The sequence below is a fragment of the Phodopus roborovskii genome, unplaced genomic scaffold (assembly GCF_943737965.1).
Source record: "Phodopus roborovskii unplaced genomic scaffold, PHOROB, whole genome shotgun sequence".
NCBI lineage: Eukaryota > Metazoa > Chordata > Mammalia > Rodentia > Cricetidae > Phodopus > Phodopus roborovskii.
In genome coordinates, this window is record NW_026125295.1 from 24367821 (window position 1) to 24382995 (window position 15175).

A 15175-nucleotide genomic window follows, 5' to 3' on the forward strand; every position below is an offset into this window, starting at 1 on the left:
TTCAGAGTGTTCTGATCACTGCTTCTCTGTGTTGTCCTTTTAGGAAGCCCTATCACCCTAAGCTGGGAGCTTTTGTTAGTCACATGCTGAAAGGATCCGGAGCCTCTTTTGAAAGCCCCTTAAATTCCCTGCCTCTCTACCCTAACCACCTTCTGTGTGAGATGGGAGAGCTCACGCAGACAGGTAAGTACATACCTGTCACACCCACCCCTTCCATTGGTAGTGCTGTGGGACACTGAGAGACCATCTGCATTGCCAGTTAGCTGTGTGAGGTCCTGGCCATACCCAGCTAGAAGTTGTGAGTGGTGGGAAGCTTTTTCCAGGTTGGTAGTCCTGCACCCTGAGTGCCCAAGCCCGGGGACTGGTATGGCAAACACAGCTGTTTTTATCCCAGAGCCTTAAAAACTAATAACTTATGACTCTGGACTTAATCACTAGGAGTCCCAAGCACTCGGCAGGCACTGTAGTCCTGGCCTTCCAGGGCAGAGAGCAGCGAGCGACAGAGCCTGCAGAAAGTGCAAGGCAGTTGCAAACGATGCCTTCTAGTGTCAGAACTCACAAACCACCTGGGCGTGCTAGGACCCCCCTCCCTACAGTGACAGTGTCACAAGGTCATGCCCAGGGTGTCTGAAACCCTGGGCCCTTACGCTGTGGCAGTTCCCTGGAGCTTTCCAGCAGCTTTGGCCCACAGTTTGTAGCCCATGGCTCTTAGTTTCTTCAGCTCTCCACCCTCTCCTGCCTGCTCCTTTTCCTCAGCTGTTGTCCCCACTGCAGTTGCCAAAGCCTGGATGGCTGTACTGCCGCGTTGGCCACTGCTACTGCAACGATAGAGTCAGAGTAGACGAGAGAGAGGAGGCTGTTCAGAGGCCCTTTCATGGCCAGATGCTGCAGCCCCAGGGGCAGAGCAGAAGGCGTCTCCCAGCTGGCTAGAAAATCAAGCCAGCAAAGGGGCGTGGCAAACACGTTTGCACTAATTGCACACACACACACACACACACACACACACACACACACACTTCTGGCCCCAGTCACAGGCCTTCTCCTGGGCCACCAGGAAAAGCCCTGTCCTGAGAAAATGGCCGCAGGCTTGGTTAGAGTTCACCAAGGCTTGTCTTGCTAAGGAAGCTGCTCTCCAAGGCTGGAGCAGACTGTCCTCAGCTGTGTTTATAGTGGTCCTTCTGAAGCTGCTGAGTGTCCTCATGTAAAGTGTCCAAAGCAGCCAGGCTGCCATGAAGGCCATCTGGCCAGTCACCAGGAAGGGGGTGCTTAGCTGGCAGTTCCCTGCTCCAGGCTGCCAGGCACAGAGGGTGAGCCTATCAGACAGCCTGCTCCTGACCTTTAGTCATCTCAGAGAGCATTAAAAGAATGTTTCAAATAAACTTAATAAAGACTTAACAAAACTCAACATGGAACTAACGGTTTTAATAGCATTTAACATTGCACAATAGTGCTTAAACTCCTGCCTTAGTGCCCTAGGGAGAGGTGGGTCCTCTGATCTAACTCATATGGACTGGCATCTCAAGGAACTCAGAGGACCCAAGGTATCTAATGAAACATCTGCTGTCTTAAAATTAAAGGTAACTTTACAGGCTAGATGGCTGTCACGGGTTAACTGGGTCTACAGCCAAGCCTGGTCCAATCCCTGGGTCCCACATGGTAGGAGAGAACCATTTCCTGCAAGCTGACCTCTGGCCTCCATGTGCATACTCTGTTACATGTGCACACAAAATAAAAGTCACCTTCCTTCTTACAGAAGCATCAGTGTTCATGTGTATAAATTATAAAAGACAGTAAATCAGAAGAAAGTACCACAGACCCACCTAAGAAATAGACTAGGGGCTAGAGAGGTGGCTCAGTGGTTAAGAGCACTGGCTGCTCTCACAGAGGACCCAGGTTCAGTTTGGTTTCCAGCACTCACATGTAAGCTCACTAATATCTATAACTCTAGTTCCAGGGGATCTGACACTTTCTCCTGACTTCCTTGAACATCAGGCACACAACTGGGACATATACATACATGCAGGCAAATACACACATATAAAATAAGAGTAAATTTTTGGAAAAGTTACTTAAAAAGAAACAGACCCTTACTGCTAACTTTTCTTCCTGTGCAATGCAGTGGTGTCTTAGTGACCCCACAATGCCCTGTTCCATCTTATTACGTAGGAATATGTCGGGAGGTAGAGAAGATAGCTCATCAGGTAAAAGTGCCTGCCTCATTTGGGGATGGAACTCTCCAAACTGTTTGGATACCTGAACATAATGGCATAACTGGTCACACTGCCTGTGTGTGACCATATCCTCAGAGGATTCCCACCCCTTGCTGAGATGGCCTCCCTCACCTTCTGCAGGTTGGAGGACAAGCCTGTTTTTTCTTTTGAGTTGCCCTCTCCTGCGTACAAATAAAGCTTTCCGTTTCTTTAAAAAGTTCCTTCATTGTCCTGCAGTGGTCCAAAGGCAAGACAGTATTAAAGGGAAGCATACGTCTTGCTTCTACCCACTTCCCAACCGCATCACTTCTGTGCCCTCCTTCTTTGGAAGCAATCCCCACTGGCTTCTTGTAGTCTGTCCAAGGCTTCTTTAGGGAAAATGCAAACAACTGCGAACACAAGCTCTTGCTCTTCCTTCTTTTTCATTTAAAAGGAGCATAATAAACATACCGTCTTCCTTTTGTTCCTAAAAATCCTGTCTGGATATCTGAAATTGCTGAGCATGAGCTAGTTAGCTGAGCCTGGAAAGCCCCTGCTGGGCCAGACAAGATGCCCCAGAGATTAACAGAGGGCCTTCAGTTGGGCATTATAATGGAAACAGGGTCAAGGAGGCAATGTCCCAATGGCAAGTAGATGGTAAGATAGATTTCATATAGCCATCCCTGGCCAAGGACTGCTGTGTGTCTGGGGCAGTATGCATACACCTACCCTTGGGTATATGCAAATTACAGCCAGTGGTAGGGGGTTGGGTATATGCAAATTACAGCCAGTGGTAGGGGGTTGGGTATATGCAAATTACAGCCAGTGGTAGGGGGTTGGGTATATGCAAATTACAGCCAGTGGTAGGGGGCTTGTGACAAAGGCCGTTTTCCATACCCCATGCCTATGCACAGACCCGTTCTAATGTCTACTTCCCTGTGAAGAAACAGGCCTTAGTCCTTTAACTCCCACTGCTTTCAAACACACCAGGGACGGGTACTGGTCCTTCCTGGCCCTTTGCTAAGCTCATAGTAAGAAGGATTCTGTGTCCCTGGTGTTGCAGGAGTTGTGCAGCATCTGCAGAATGGCCAGCTGCTGAGGGACATCTATCTGAGGAAACACAAACTCCTGCCAAACAACTGGTCTTCAGAGCAGCTTTACCTAGAGACCACTGGGAAGAGCCGCACCCTTCAGAGTGGGCTGGCCTTGCTCTATGGCTTCCTCCCAGATTTTGACTGGAAGAAGATTTATTTCAAGCACCAGCCAAGTGCCCTGTTCTGTTCTGGAAGCTGCTACTGCCCGCTGAGAAACCAGTATCTGGAGAAGGAACAGCGCCGGCAGTACCTCCTACGTCTGAAGAACAACGACCTAGAGAGGACCTACGGGGAGATGGCCAAGATTGTGGACATCCCCACCAAGCAGCTCCGGGCGGCCAACCCCATTGACTCCATGCTCTGCCACTTTTGCCACAATGTCAGCTTCCCCTGCAGCAGAAGTGGCTGCCTTGCCATGGAGCACTTCAAGGTGATCAAGACGCACCAGATAGAGGATGAGCGTGAGAGGCATGAGAAGCCGCTGTACTTTGGGTATTCGCTACTCGGGGCCCACCCCATCCTCAATCAGACAGTCAACCGGATGCAGCGTGCTGCCTCAGGCTGGACAGACGAGCTGTTCACCCTCTACTCTGCTCACGACGTCACTCTGTCACCGGTCCTCAGTGCCTTGGGTCTTTTGGAAGCCAGGTTCCCAAGGTTTGCTGCCAGGCTGGTCTTTGAGCTCTGGCAGGACCGTAAAAAGCCCAGTGAACATTCCGTCCGGATTCTTTATAATGGGGCTGACGTCACCTTCCATACCTCTTTCTGCCATGATTTCCACAAGCGTTCCCCCAAGCCCATGTGTCCTCTTGAAAACTTGGTCCGCTTTGTCAAAAGGGATATGTTTGTAGCCCTGGACGGCAGTAGTACTAATTATTATGATGCGTGTCATGGGGAAGGGGCCTAAAGGGTGTTTAGCACAGCACTGTTTTCTTGCTGGTTCTGTCTGTTGCTAAATCATGGTATGGAGTTCTAATGGATGCAGACTAGGGCAGGTGATCATGCCCATGGTTTCCACACACAGGAAGCACATAGCAGTACATTATTTGATACAAAAAGAGCTGGTTCACACAGGGGGGGGAAAAAAGGTACATTACCATAGCTGTATGCAGCTTAGAATGCTAGCATCAGATTTAGTACTCAAAGTTGCCAATCTCCGCTTATATATATTTTTGGCCTGCCATGGAACCAGCAAAGCTCTGCCAAAATCTTCTTAATCTCAGACACTTACCTTAACCTTGTTGAGTGGAGATGTTCCCCAAGTGATGAGTTTAAAGTGAAGAGGGCAGCCTTTTTGTGAAGGGACCAGAAAGTCAGGATCTTAGACTCTGCAGACCTAAGTCTCTGTCACATGGAGTCTGTGTCACATCTTCTTAGCAGTGCTCTGGTGACGTGGCCATACATCAATGGGTGTGTGTGACTGTGTTCCACAGGCCAAACAGAATAGGAGGTAGCCAGCTCTCCATCATGGGCTGTATTCGCTGACCCCTGATCTTTAAAAACTGCCTGCTCTGGTTGCACTTCCAGCCCTTTGAGAGCCAGCTGAGTGCCAAGCTGTTTAGCAGGCCCTTGGGTAGCTTCCGCTAGAAACACAGAATTGGATCTATATCTGATGTGGTAACAAACGCAAGGGGAAATAAACATCGGGTCAGAAGGCTCACAGGAAATGACCACAATACTTGATACTCATAATGACTGTGGCACAAAATAGCTTTAAGTGTGTTTTAGACATTTGTCTGCTATAGTCTATTGGCTTCATATGCTGGAATTTTTGTATTCCATTTAGTATTTTTATAGTCTAGGAAAATATTTTCTGAGACCAGTTTTAGATGTGTTCTTATCCCTGTAGAAATATTCGATTTGCTGCACCTGCTTGGTGGTTGGAAGAAGGCCAAAAGCTGAATTGGGGCACTTTTTCCCCCTTCCAAAAATAAATACCTAATGACTCATTCCCCTTGACAAGCTGTAGAATTGGGTCCATTTTTAAACCATTTTCATCAGTTTCAAATGCCAAATTCCAGTTGATTTTTAAAGAGGTTTCTAAAAGAGAACTTTGTTACTCGATAGTTAATAATCTTTCTAAAGTATTTTCTATAACAGGCACAATTACAACTAAGTCCTTGGTTTCTAGGTTAATGGTGCTGGTTTGCTCCGAAGGCCTGGCTCGCGCACGTGGGGTTCTCCAGCATCCAGCCCTTTCTCTCCCTGTTTGTCTGGTGTTGCGTTTGAACACGTTTTCTTTGTAGAAATAAAAATTTTTGAAGAATTCTTAGCCTGTACAACTCACGGTGTGGATCTAAGTCACTCAGGTTCTTTACAAGGGAGAAACTGGCTTTAAATTCTACTTGAATTGCTTTATTTAGTGCTGAAAATTGTGAGCATGTTCTTTTCCATCTTTCTCTTATTTAAAGCGAACTCGGGTTTCTTTTGCCCACTCACAAGCTGCCGGATTTAGAACTGCTAAACATACTTGAAGATTTAAAAATAAGAGAGGGAATTTAAAACAAAAAAAAAAAAAAAAAAAAAAAAAAAACCCCACCAATTCATGGCATCTGTAAGTAAGAGTAAGTGTTTTGGGTTAGAGCCAACATCAAAGGGTATAGGTGAAGATTTTACCTCCTAAGACATTGGCAATGCAAAGGACAGAATCCCGAAACCCTCCATTCCACAGCAGATTAATTTTAATACAAAATATAAGCTAAATATTTATAAGTACATCTATTTATAAGTGATCTAATAGTGTCACTCATGACAGGCCTGGCACTGTACATGTATGTGTTTAGCTTCATATTTTTGTAGTAAAATGAATGCATTCTGGAAAATAATCCTGAGCAACAACTTCCAAAGTCAAGTTGACCTATAGGGAAAAAAGTCTCAGCTTTGGCCTCAGACTCAGTTTCCCCCATTGTGCACTCCCCGAATACAGCAGAAGTATGTACGCTTTTCCACCACACAATGGGAGCAAACGATTCTGCAACTGGATGCATTCCAATTCTGTCCTGAAACATGTACCTATGGTGTCAGACCCCTCAGTTGAGTGCCCAGAACTGTCTGTCATAACTGCACTCCAGTTGCCAGAATTTCCCTGTGCCTCTCACCAACTACCCGTACGTTTCCATCTACCCACCCATCCCTTGGGCTTAATTTGTTCTAGCCATCACAGAGCTTCAGGGAAACACCAGTTTATTACCAGAGATAGTGGAGAAGAAGAGATGCATGTGATGTGGGAGAGGGGCACAGATCTTCCAATACTGTCCTACTGAGCCATAGTCTTAATTTCCTATATCCAGCTCTCCAAACCCTGTCCATTTCATTGCATAGGCAGAATTGATCGTTTTTTTGGCCATTGGTGATCAATATGACTTTTGGCCCTTTCCATCTCTGAGGGTTGGGGGATGGGGCTGACAGTTCCACCCCTGATTATGCCTTCGTCTCTCCACTGGACAGCCTTAATCTTGAGTTGCCTGAGGCCACCTGCATTGGGTATGCAAAAGATTATTTTAGAAATCCTAAGGATTTTATAGGGAGATAAGCAAGCATCAAATATGTCACAGTATCGCATCCTCAAGGCAAACATTGCTCAGAACTTTTCCACAGGAATGCACAAATATGGATACTTTAAAAATAGAAACAAGATCTATCGTTACAGCACTTGCTTTTATGGGTATAATTTTAGGGGGCAGGGAGATCATTCAGAGGCTAAGAATACTTGTTGCTATTCCAGAGGACCTAGATTCAATTCCAAGCACCCACGTGGTAATTCACAACTCTGGTCCTGGGGACTGATGCCTTCTGACCTCGAGGGCACCAAGCACACACATGGTGCACATACATTCTGGCAAAACACACTAAAATGGATTAATTTTTAAAAATTTAAAGAATATATGCTTTTTAAATTGCTACCCTTAGCAACAACCTGGAAGTTTTTTCTCATTAACATCTTCAGCAATATGTTTTGGAGATATTTCCATCTTCAGATGTGTAGCTAGAGACAGACAGCTCTTCATAGAATAGAGATTAGACTAATATATTTTTAATAGAGAGAATATGAAAATTAAACTATAGAACACAAATATTCTCTTTAAAGATGCATTTCATCGTTTTATGTGTGATGTGTATGTGTGTGTACACATGTACATTTGTGTGAGTACAGATTCAAGAGTGACATGACATACAGACTTTTTTTTAGCCTTCTTAAAAACATGTTTCTATCTGAGAATTTCATATAACATGTTTTGATCATATGCAGCCCCATTCTCCAACTCATCCCAGATCTGTTCTCACCCCCCACCCAACTCCAGCTTCATGTGGCATGTTGTATTGCCCCTTCCCCCACCCCCTGTGTGTGTGTGTGTGTGTGTGTGTGTGTGTGAGACTCACTGCCTTTACCCTCTCTCCTGCCTTTCTGCCCTCCCCCTTCCTCCCTCCTTCTCTCTCCCTCTCTATCTGTCTTCCTCCCCCCCCCACCTTCTCTCATATAGTCTCAGTATATTGGCCAGGCTGGTGTCAAACGTGTAATTCTCCTGTCTCAATATCAGTGGTGGGACTGCAAGTGGGCATTACCATACACAAGTGGACTGAGATGCCGGGGAAAGGGACTTTCCCAACCGTCTCTGCGGCAGTCCTACCCCGTGTCATATTTGTTGAAAGATGTCAGTAAATTAATAAAACAATGGGGTCGCAACATTTACAAATTTAAATCTAAATGGTTAGGGATTATTCTAACCCTTCTGGCTCCCTGTTTTTCTTAAAACCACACAACTTCTTTGTAGTGATAGTACGCTCAACCACTAGGGGGTAGCATCAAATAAACTTTTGGTCTGGCATATACCATAGGTTAGCTTGTGTTTTAAGTTGACCAACTGTCCCTTATAGCTGGCATGGGGGAGTTTCCACCTGCAGGCTTTTCAGGGTACACAACTGAGAAAGCCTAAGGCGAACTAAAACAAGGCGGTGGCTCTAGAGTTACACATTAAAGCAAATGTATCGGACTGTTTCCATTATATAGGAAAGCTTGACTGGGTGACTTATCTGCTGTACTGTGTCACAGAGGGTTGTCTAGCGTGTCCACTTCACTTAGAGGACCATGTTCTTAAGCAGGATACCTGATGGCACCTCTGAACTATCTGGGTCTGTGTTAGGCTCCACGCAACCCAAACCTGGTCACCGTGGCCTAAGCAAGTAAAGCCTTCCATCTTCTCAGATGTGTCCAAGGTGCTACCAGGAACCCAGACGCCCACTGATATCACATGTTCAGAACAGGGCCTCCGTGACCCCTGTTCAAGCAGAGGAATCTAAGAAGTCAGGACTTTATTAGGCTCCTTTCTGTTCCAAACAAAGCCACTTTCTAAGTCCATTAGTCACTTTCCTATTGCTGTGATAAAACGCCATAATCTAGGCATCTTATACAAGGAGGGATTTATTTTGTTCTTAGGGTTCCGAAGAGAAAAGAGTCCATGATGGTGGAGTAGAGGTAGCAGGAAACATAGCTAGAACAGCGGTTGAGAAGTCACATCTCCAACTACAAACAGTGTAATAAACATGACATGTGGCACATCTCCTCCAACACGACCACGCTTCTTAATCCTTTCCAAACAATTCCACCAGCTGGAGACCATGTGTTTTAACACATGAGCCTGTGGGGATAATCTCATTCAAACCCCTATTCAAATGCTGGCTACAGAGCTGACAGTGAGTGCCCTCTCCAGCTCCCTCCACCAAAGCCAAGGGTGCTTTGCCACACAGACCCCCACTTCAGGACTCCTTTACCCACATGCTGGCAACACTGGCCTATCAGGCTTCTCAGGGACTTACCCTGGAAGAGAACATCCTCGACCAAAGCCAAACCTCTTCCCCAGGGCAGCCACATACCCCGACTGGTCAGAATAAGAATTGAATGGCCAGGAGACCATGCCCACATCAGAGCACTCACAGGGGCAGCAGAGGCCTTGTGACTGTATCACAGTCCAGCTGTGATCATCATTATCTCCCTTCACAGCATCACTCCCCTAGAAACTTTCTGTGTACACACGCCTTCCTCCGAGACTGTTCCCGGGATGACTAGTCTGCAGAGGGCAAGCATGTTCTAGGTGCCAAGGTCTCTACTTGGCTGGGTAGGAAAACTGGAGTCACAGGAAAGAGAAAAATTATCCATCGCAAACTCCTGTCCCATGGCGAGGTTTATTGTTTTATTATGGAATAAGCAGTCGGCTTTCTATGTCAGGAGGAACCACCACACTCCAGTTCTACCAGCAGTAGATACGAAATATTTGCAGGGGAGGCATATTTCTTCTGAACATATATAGGTTTTTTCTTGTCATTGTTCCCTAATGCAAGCACTGCTTATTATTTATACTGTATTGGATGAGTCATCTAGAGATTTAAATCTAGAGAAGGTTGTGTATACATTACAGCCAAATATAACACCATCTTTATGAGATTTGAGTATCATCACGTTGTGGAGACTGGGCTATGGAGGGTTTTGCAACCAATCCTTCATGGATATTGAATAATGACTATATATACAAAGTAAGCAGTAGAAAAATTTGACAGTCCAAGGCTAACGGCAGACCTTACCAAGACTTAACATTTATGGAACATCTACAATTGGCTAGAAGCCTTCCACTAGCATAGACTGTATGATAATACTCAGAACAAGTAATCATCAATTAAGCAAAAGAATTAAGCAAATTAATAAAAGAAATCCAGATAATCATAAAGGCATACTTTTAAAACATATTCAGACAAGCTGGAAAACATAAAAGAAATGAACTTTTTTGTTATTTGTTTTGGTTTGGTTTGGTATTTTGAGACAAAGTTTCTATGTGTAACAGCCCTGGCTGTCCTGGAACTAGCTCTGTAGACCAGGCGACCTTGAACTCACAGAGATCTGCCTGCTTCTGCCTCCCAAGTGCTGGAATCAAAGGCGTGTGCCACCACCACCTGGCAAAGTAGATGAACTTTTAACTGCACCTGACTGACAAACAAGATCGGTGATTTAAACAGACCTTCAAGGAGATCAAAGCAATAGTGAGAATTTCCCCAACAACAAAAACCTCAGGTCCAGATGCATTCACTTCAAACTTCTACCAGGTCTTAAAACAGGAATCACAATTTGCTTCTCAAATCTATTCATAGAACAGAAGTAGAAATAACTTCCTTTTTTAAAGCCAGTATCACAATAATACTAGAACAAGATTAAAGACACACATCAGAAAGAAAACTAGAAGTGGTGGTACACGCCTTTAATCCCAGCAGTCAGGAGGCAGAGGCAGGGTGCTCTCTGTGAATTCAAGGCCCGCCTAGTCTACAGAGTGAGTTCCAGGACAGGTTCCAAAGCTACACAGAAAAACCCTGTCAAAAAAAAAAGGAAGGAAGGAAACTATAGAACAATATTCTTGAAGAACATAGATGCAAAAATTCTCAACAAAATACTTGCAAACCAAATACAGAATACAGTGTTTGGAATTACAACAGCTCCAACAAACGGGCCCACAGACCCAGGGTGGTGGTAGAAAACCTTGTCAAAGGCTACTTCCGTTGCTCTCCCTTGTTAATCTTTTAAAAGGGAAAGATACTGACCTTAGTGACACACCAAGCTTCATCACTTGATCCTTTATTTTGTTTTCATAGGGCCTCTCTGACGTCTTCTTTCTACTTTGTTCTTACTGAGTATGCCAGGTTTAATGTAATTGTGTCATGTGTATTCATGAGGATTGTGTTCACGGAACTTTCTTAGGTGTCATTTTGCTCTTGAGACATCAAGGACAGAACTTAATCTGCCCCTTGACTTCCTGAAACCAACCGGGTCACAAAATCTGCACCTACTTCATTTTTACATTAAAAAAATATATATATTGCATGCTAAAATGACTGTCCTTGGCATATCTAGTTATAAATTTAAGACGTGTGATAAATAGGGTGGTTTTAAACTTGCAACTGTGTCGTTACAGTGTGGGAACTATTTTCTGCCTGTGCTTTCCTCTTCTGATGGGTTTTTAAAGGTTTTTTGTTTTTTTTTTAATCTTGGCCAGTTTGGTACTAAAGGTAAAAACAATAATAATTTTAAAAATCATTTTAAAACAAAACAAACTTACTTAGCTTATTTAAGGTAGCTTACTTAGGCGTACCTCTGTGCTTTAGTATGTTTACATGCATGTAAGCAGATAAAACACGTGAAAGGAGAAAAACCCACATGAAGTAAAGATAGAAAAAAAAAGAAACATCTTAAGTACTGTTAGCATACTTGGTCTATATTTCAGGCACAAATTCTTGTGTTTTTATCAGGATATACTCATTTTACTAAGAAATAATTTTTTTCTTGTTGTTTTTGCATTTTGAGACAAGGTTCTCTGTGTATGTAGCCCTGGATGTCCTGGAACTCACTCTGTAGACCAGACTGGCCTTTACCTCATGGAGATCTGCCTGCCTCTGCCTCTCGAGTACTGGGATTAAAGGGGTGTACCGACATGCCTGGCTGAAATAAATGTTTTTTTAAAGCTGAGACAGAAAGAAATCATTAAGTTAAAAAGACATTAGAAACTTGGAGATACCTGTTTGCTGTAATTAAAAGGAATTTATCCTAAGGTGAGATTTTTATAGGTACTCATTTCATCAGTGGACCCATTCCAGATATTAGAAGGAATCAGGAAAAAAGGAGGCAATGTGTTTTAGTTCCCGCTATGCTGTTGTGATAAAACTCAGGCCAAAAGCAGCCTAGGGAAGGGAAGGGCTTATTCATCTTACACTTCCAAGTCACTGTCCTTCACTGATGGACATCAGAGCTGGAATGCGAGGAAGGAACACTAAGACAAGCGTCATAGAGAACCTGCGAGTTCTCAGACTCGTGTTTTCTGAGCATCCTTACTCAGCCCAAGACTACCTACCCGGGAAATGGTACCACCCACAGTGGCCTAGGCCTCTTTTATCAACTAACTATCAACATAATCCCTGATAAACAAACCTAAAAAGACAGTCATTCAATTGACATCTTCTTTTCAGATGATTCTAAACTGTCAAGTTGATAGTTAACACTACCTAGGCCACAGTGGGACCTCAGATACTGCAAGTTAACTTTTAAATGTGGATTTTGGAGTGTCTTAGGGTTTCTATTGCTATGATCAAAAACAATTTGTGGAGGAAAGGGTTTATTTTGCTTATACTTCCAGTTGAAGTCAGGCCAGGAACTCAAGCAGCGCAGGAACCTGAAGGCAATAGCTGATGTAGAGGCCATGGTGGCTGCTGGCTTGCTCTTGGTGCCTAGTTCAGCCTGTTTTCTTACAGTACCCAGAACCACCAGCTCAGGTGTGGCACCACCCATAGTGAACTGGGCCCTCCCACACCAATCTTCAATAAATACTAATCTTTAAATGCCCCATGGATGTTCGCACAGGCCAATCTGGTGAGGGCATTTTCTCAGTTGCGGGTCCCTCTTCCAAAATTCCTCTACCCTGTATCAGGTTGACTTAAAACCAGCTAACACATGAGGTTTACAACAACAGAGACAAAATAGAGACCGTCTAAAGAGCTCCGGGGAAGTGATTACAAACACAAGAACAAGCCACCCCATAATACATTTCCCCCAGACAGTCAGCTGGTGTCTCTGAGACAGAACACTGAAGGGGCAATGCCTGCCATCACTGTGGGAAACCTAGCCACTAGGAATGAACTTCTTTTGGTGGAGTTCTAGAAAAAGTGTTGCTTCCTTTGTCAAGAGAAATCTAACAGTTCTGGCAGGAATTCTGAAGAAATCACTGTTCCTTTCCCACCAACCCTGAGACTACTGATGTCACAGGCGCCGAGACACTGGAATTTCCCTGGGAGTTTCTTGCTCAGAGAAGGTAAGGAGCGAAGTCTGTTGTCAGTCAGAGGGGCATCTGGTCTCCTGAAAGAGTTCATACAGTTCTCGCACCCTCGGGTCACCAAATGTTTGGAAAGACGCCCAGGCGACGCTTATTGGGACCACACTCTGACAGGACTGCTTAGCTATGGATACAGCTTGCTCTCGGTTGAAACCTAAACTCGTGTTGAGACACCAAAGACAGATATAGGGGCTACTGAATATTTTTTCCTCCCATGTGGCTGTATTGAAAAACTCTTTTTTTCTGCCTTTTCACTATTACTTTTTTGTTCAATTGACTTGTTGAGGAGGGTGGACAAACCTAGCTTGTTATGGCTGCCAGAGCCCAGGCTTTGACCATAACAATACCAGTAACAGATCACGGTAACTCCTACAATTATAGCTGTCCTTAAAGACTGAAGCTGTGAAAGTTTTCCTAGTGACAGTTTCTGCCAAAGCAACTACGGATAACTATTAACGCACTTTGGGAAACTTGATGCGATATGTAGAAATGTTTAATTTTTTTCAACATTAGCGCCCTGTTCTCTGTCTTAATAACTCAGGCTCCTTACTAGATGACTTGGTAGGAATGTCCTAAAGGCAAAGGAATTCTGCTAGCCCCAGCTTGGCAATCAGCCTATACATGGTCTAATAATGAATCATAACATGGAGACCTCAGCTGAGCTTATCTAGACAGATGTTGAAACATGTGGCTCTCTAGGTCATTTACAAGCAATAGCACATGGAAAGAACATTGGTACACGAGCCCCATCAAAGATATATCTTGTCATATTTCCTAATACCTTCTCAGGATAGAAAAAGGATAGACTCCTCCCAGACCCAAAGAACTGAAGGAGTTTTCTTCTAGAATAAAGCCTGTTCCTAAGGGTAAGAATACTTACCTTTGCAACAGCTAAAAGATTTAACTATTCTTCTCAAACCAGGCAAAAGAATACCTTAGTTTCCAGCATGCAAACGTAAGCCCTATTTATAAATCTATCCATGTTGCCACAATATATATTGAATGGGTCAGGTACTGGTGGTGTTCACCTTTAATCCAGTACTCAGGAGGCAGAAGTAGGCGGATCTCTGTGAGTTCGAGGCCAGCCTGGTCTACAGAGCAAGCTCCAGGACAACCAGGGAGGTTACACAGAGAACCACCATTTATCTATCCATCCATCCATCCATTCATCCATCCATCCATCCAATCTCCCATGATTACAACCTCACATTCTTTAAATCTATCCCACCACTGGGTTCCTTTCTGGAATTGTTTTGTTTTTACCACAATGTCAGCATATAACCATCTATATGTTTTTTACAGCCAGAAGCATCTCATTCCAAATCTCAAAAGTTAAAAGATGGAACAACTGTACTACAAGACTTGAGCCCTAGACACGGAGGAGGGAACCTGAATGTTCAAGAGCAAATTCTGTTCTTGTGTCCTACAGGAGACAGCAGTTCCAGGGTGAACTCACTGCGATGCAGGGGTTCCAGTCAATTCCTGCCACATGGGATCTGGACCTTTCTCTACAACCGACAGCTGATTAAAGTGTTGCAGTACCACAGTGCCTCCCAACAGCGGAACCATTTATGGAAGACAGGTCATCATCATCATCCATCGTCCTTCAGTTCACCGAAACCACAGAGCTCATGAAGGAATGGAAGCAGGAGAGTAAGGGGCAGAGGTGGTCCACAAGGCCTTTCTGCAAAGGACCCAGAATTACCACGGGGAGGAGGGGGAATCAGCTGGCCAAACGGAAAGCCTGGAAACTCCCTGCCTGAGGCTGACTAAATCTAGCCACTGCCCCTGGTGCAGAAACACCCAAGTGTTTGAAGGTGACCTATGAATCATTACAGTTACTAAAAGGCATACCCCTGAGACTTCAGACTCTGATGAGACCCTGTGATGGCTAACATTATTTTTCAAGCTTAAATTACTGTGCTTAAGAGATCTATAAAACAAAAATGCCATTAATCTGTTAGCCTCACTTGCCCAAGGACAGATAGCTCCCTAGAATGCTGGAGCTGTCGCTCTTATAATATAGCAAGCC

General features: G+C 44.4%; 1 protein-coding gene across 5 annotated transcripts in view; it reads left to right on the forward strand.

Annotated features, from left to right (window-relative positions):
• Nucleotides 1-5565, forward strand: part of Pxylp1 (2-phosphoxylose phosphatase 1) — a 58856-nt gene extending 53291 nt beyond the window's left edge. For all 5 annotated transcript variants that reach the window (XM_051206632.1, XM_051206642.1, XM_051206658.1 and 2 more), the window contains 2 exons: nucleotides 44-183; nucleotides 3253-5565. In XM_051206632.1, coding sequence (XP_051062589.1) covers nucleotides 44-183; nucleotides 3253-4190 — 1078 coding nt within the window. In that variant the 3' untranslated portion in view covers nucleotides 4191-5565. The remainder of the gene's footprint in view (nucleotides 1-43; nucleotides 184-3252) is intronic.
• Nucleotides 5566-15175: the final 9610 nt, after the last annotated feature.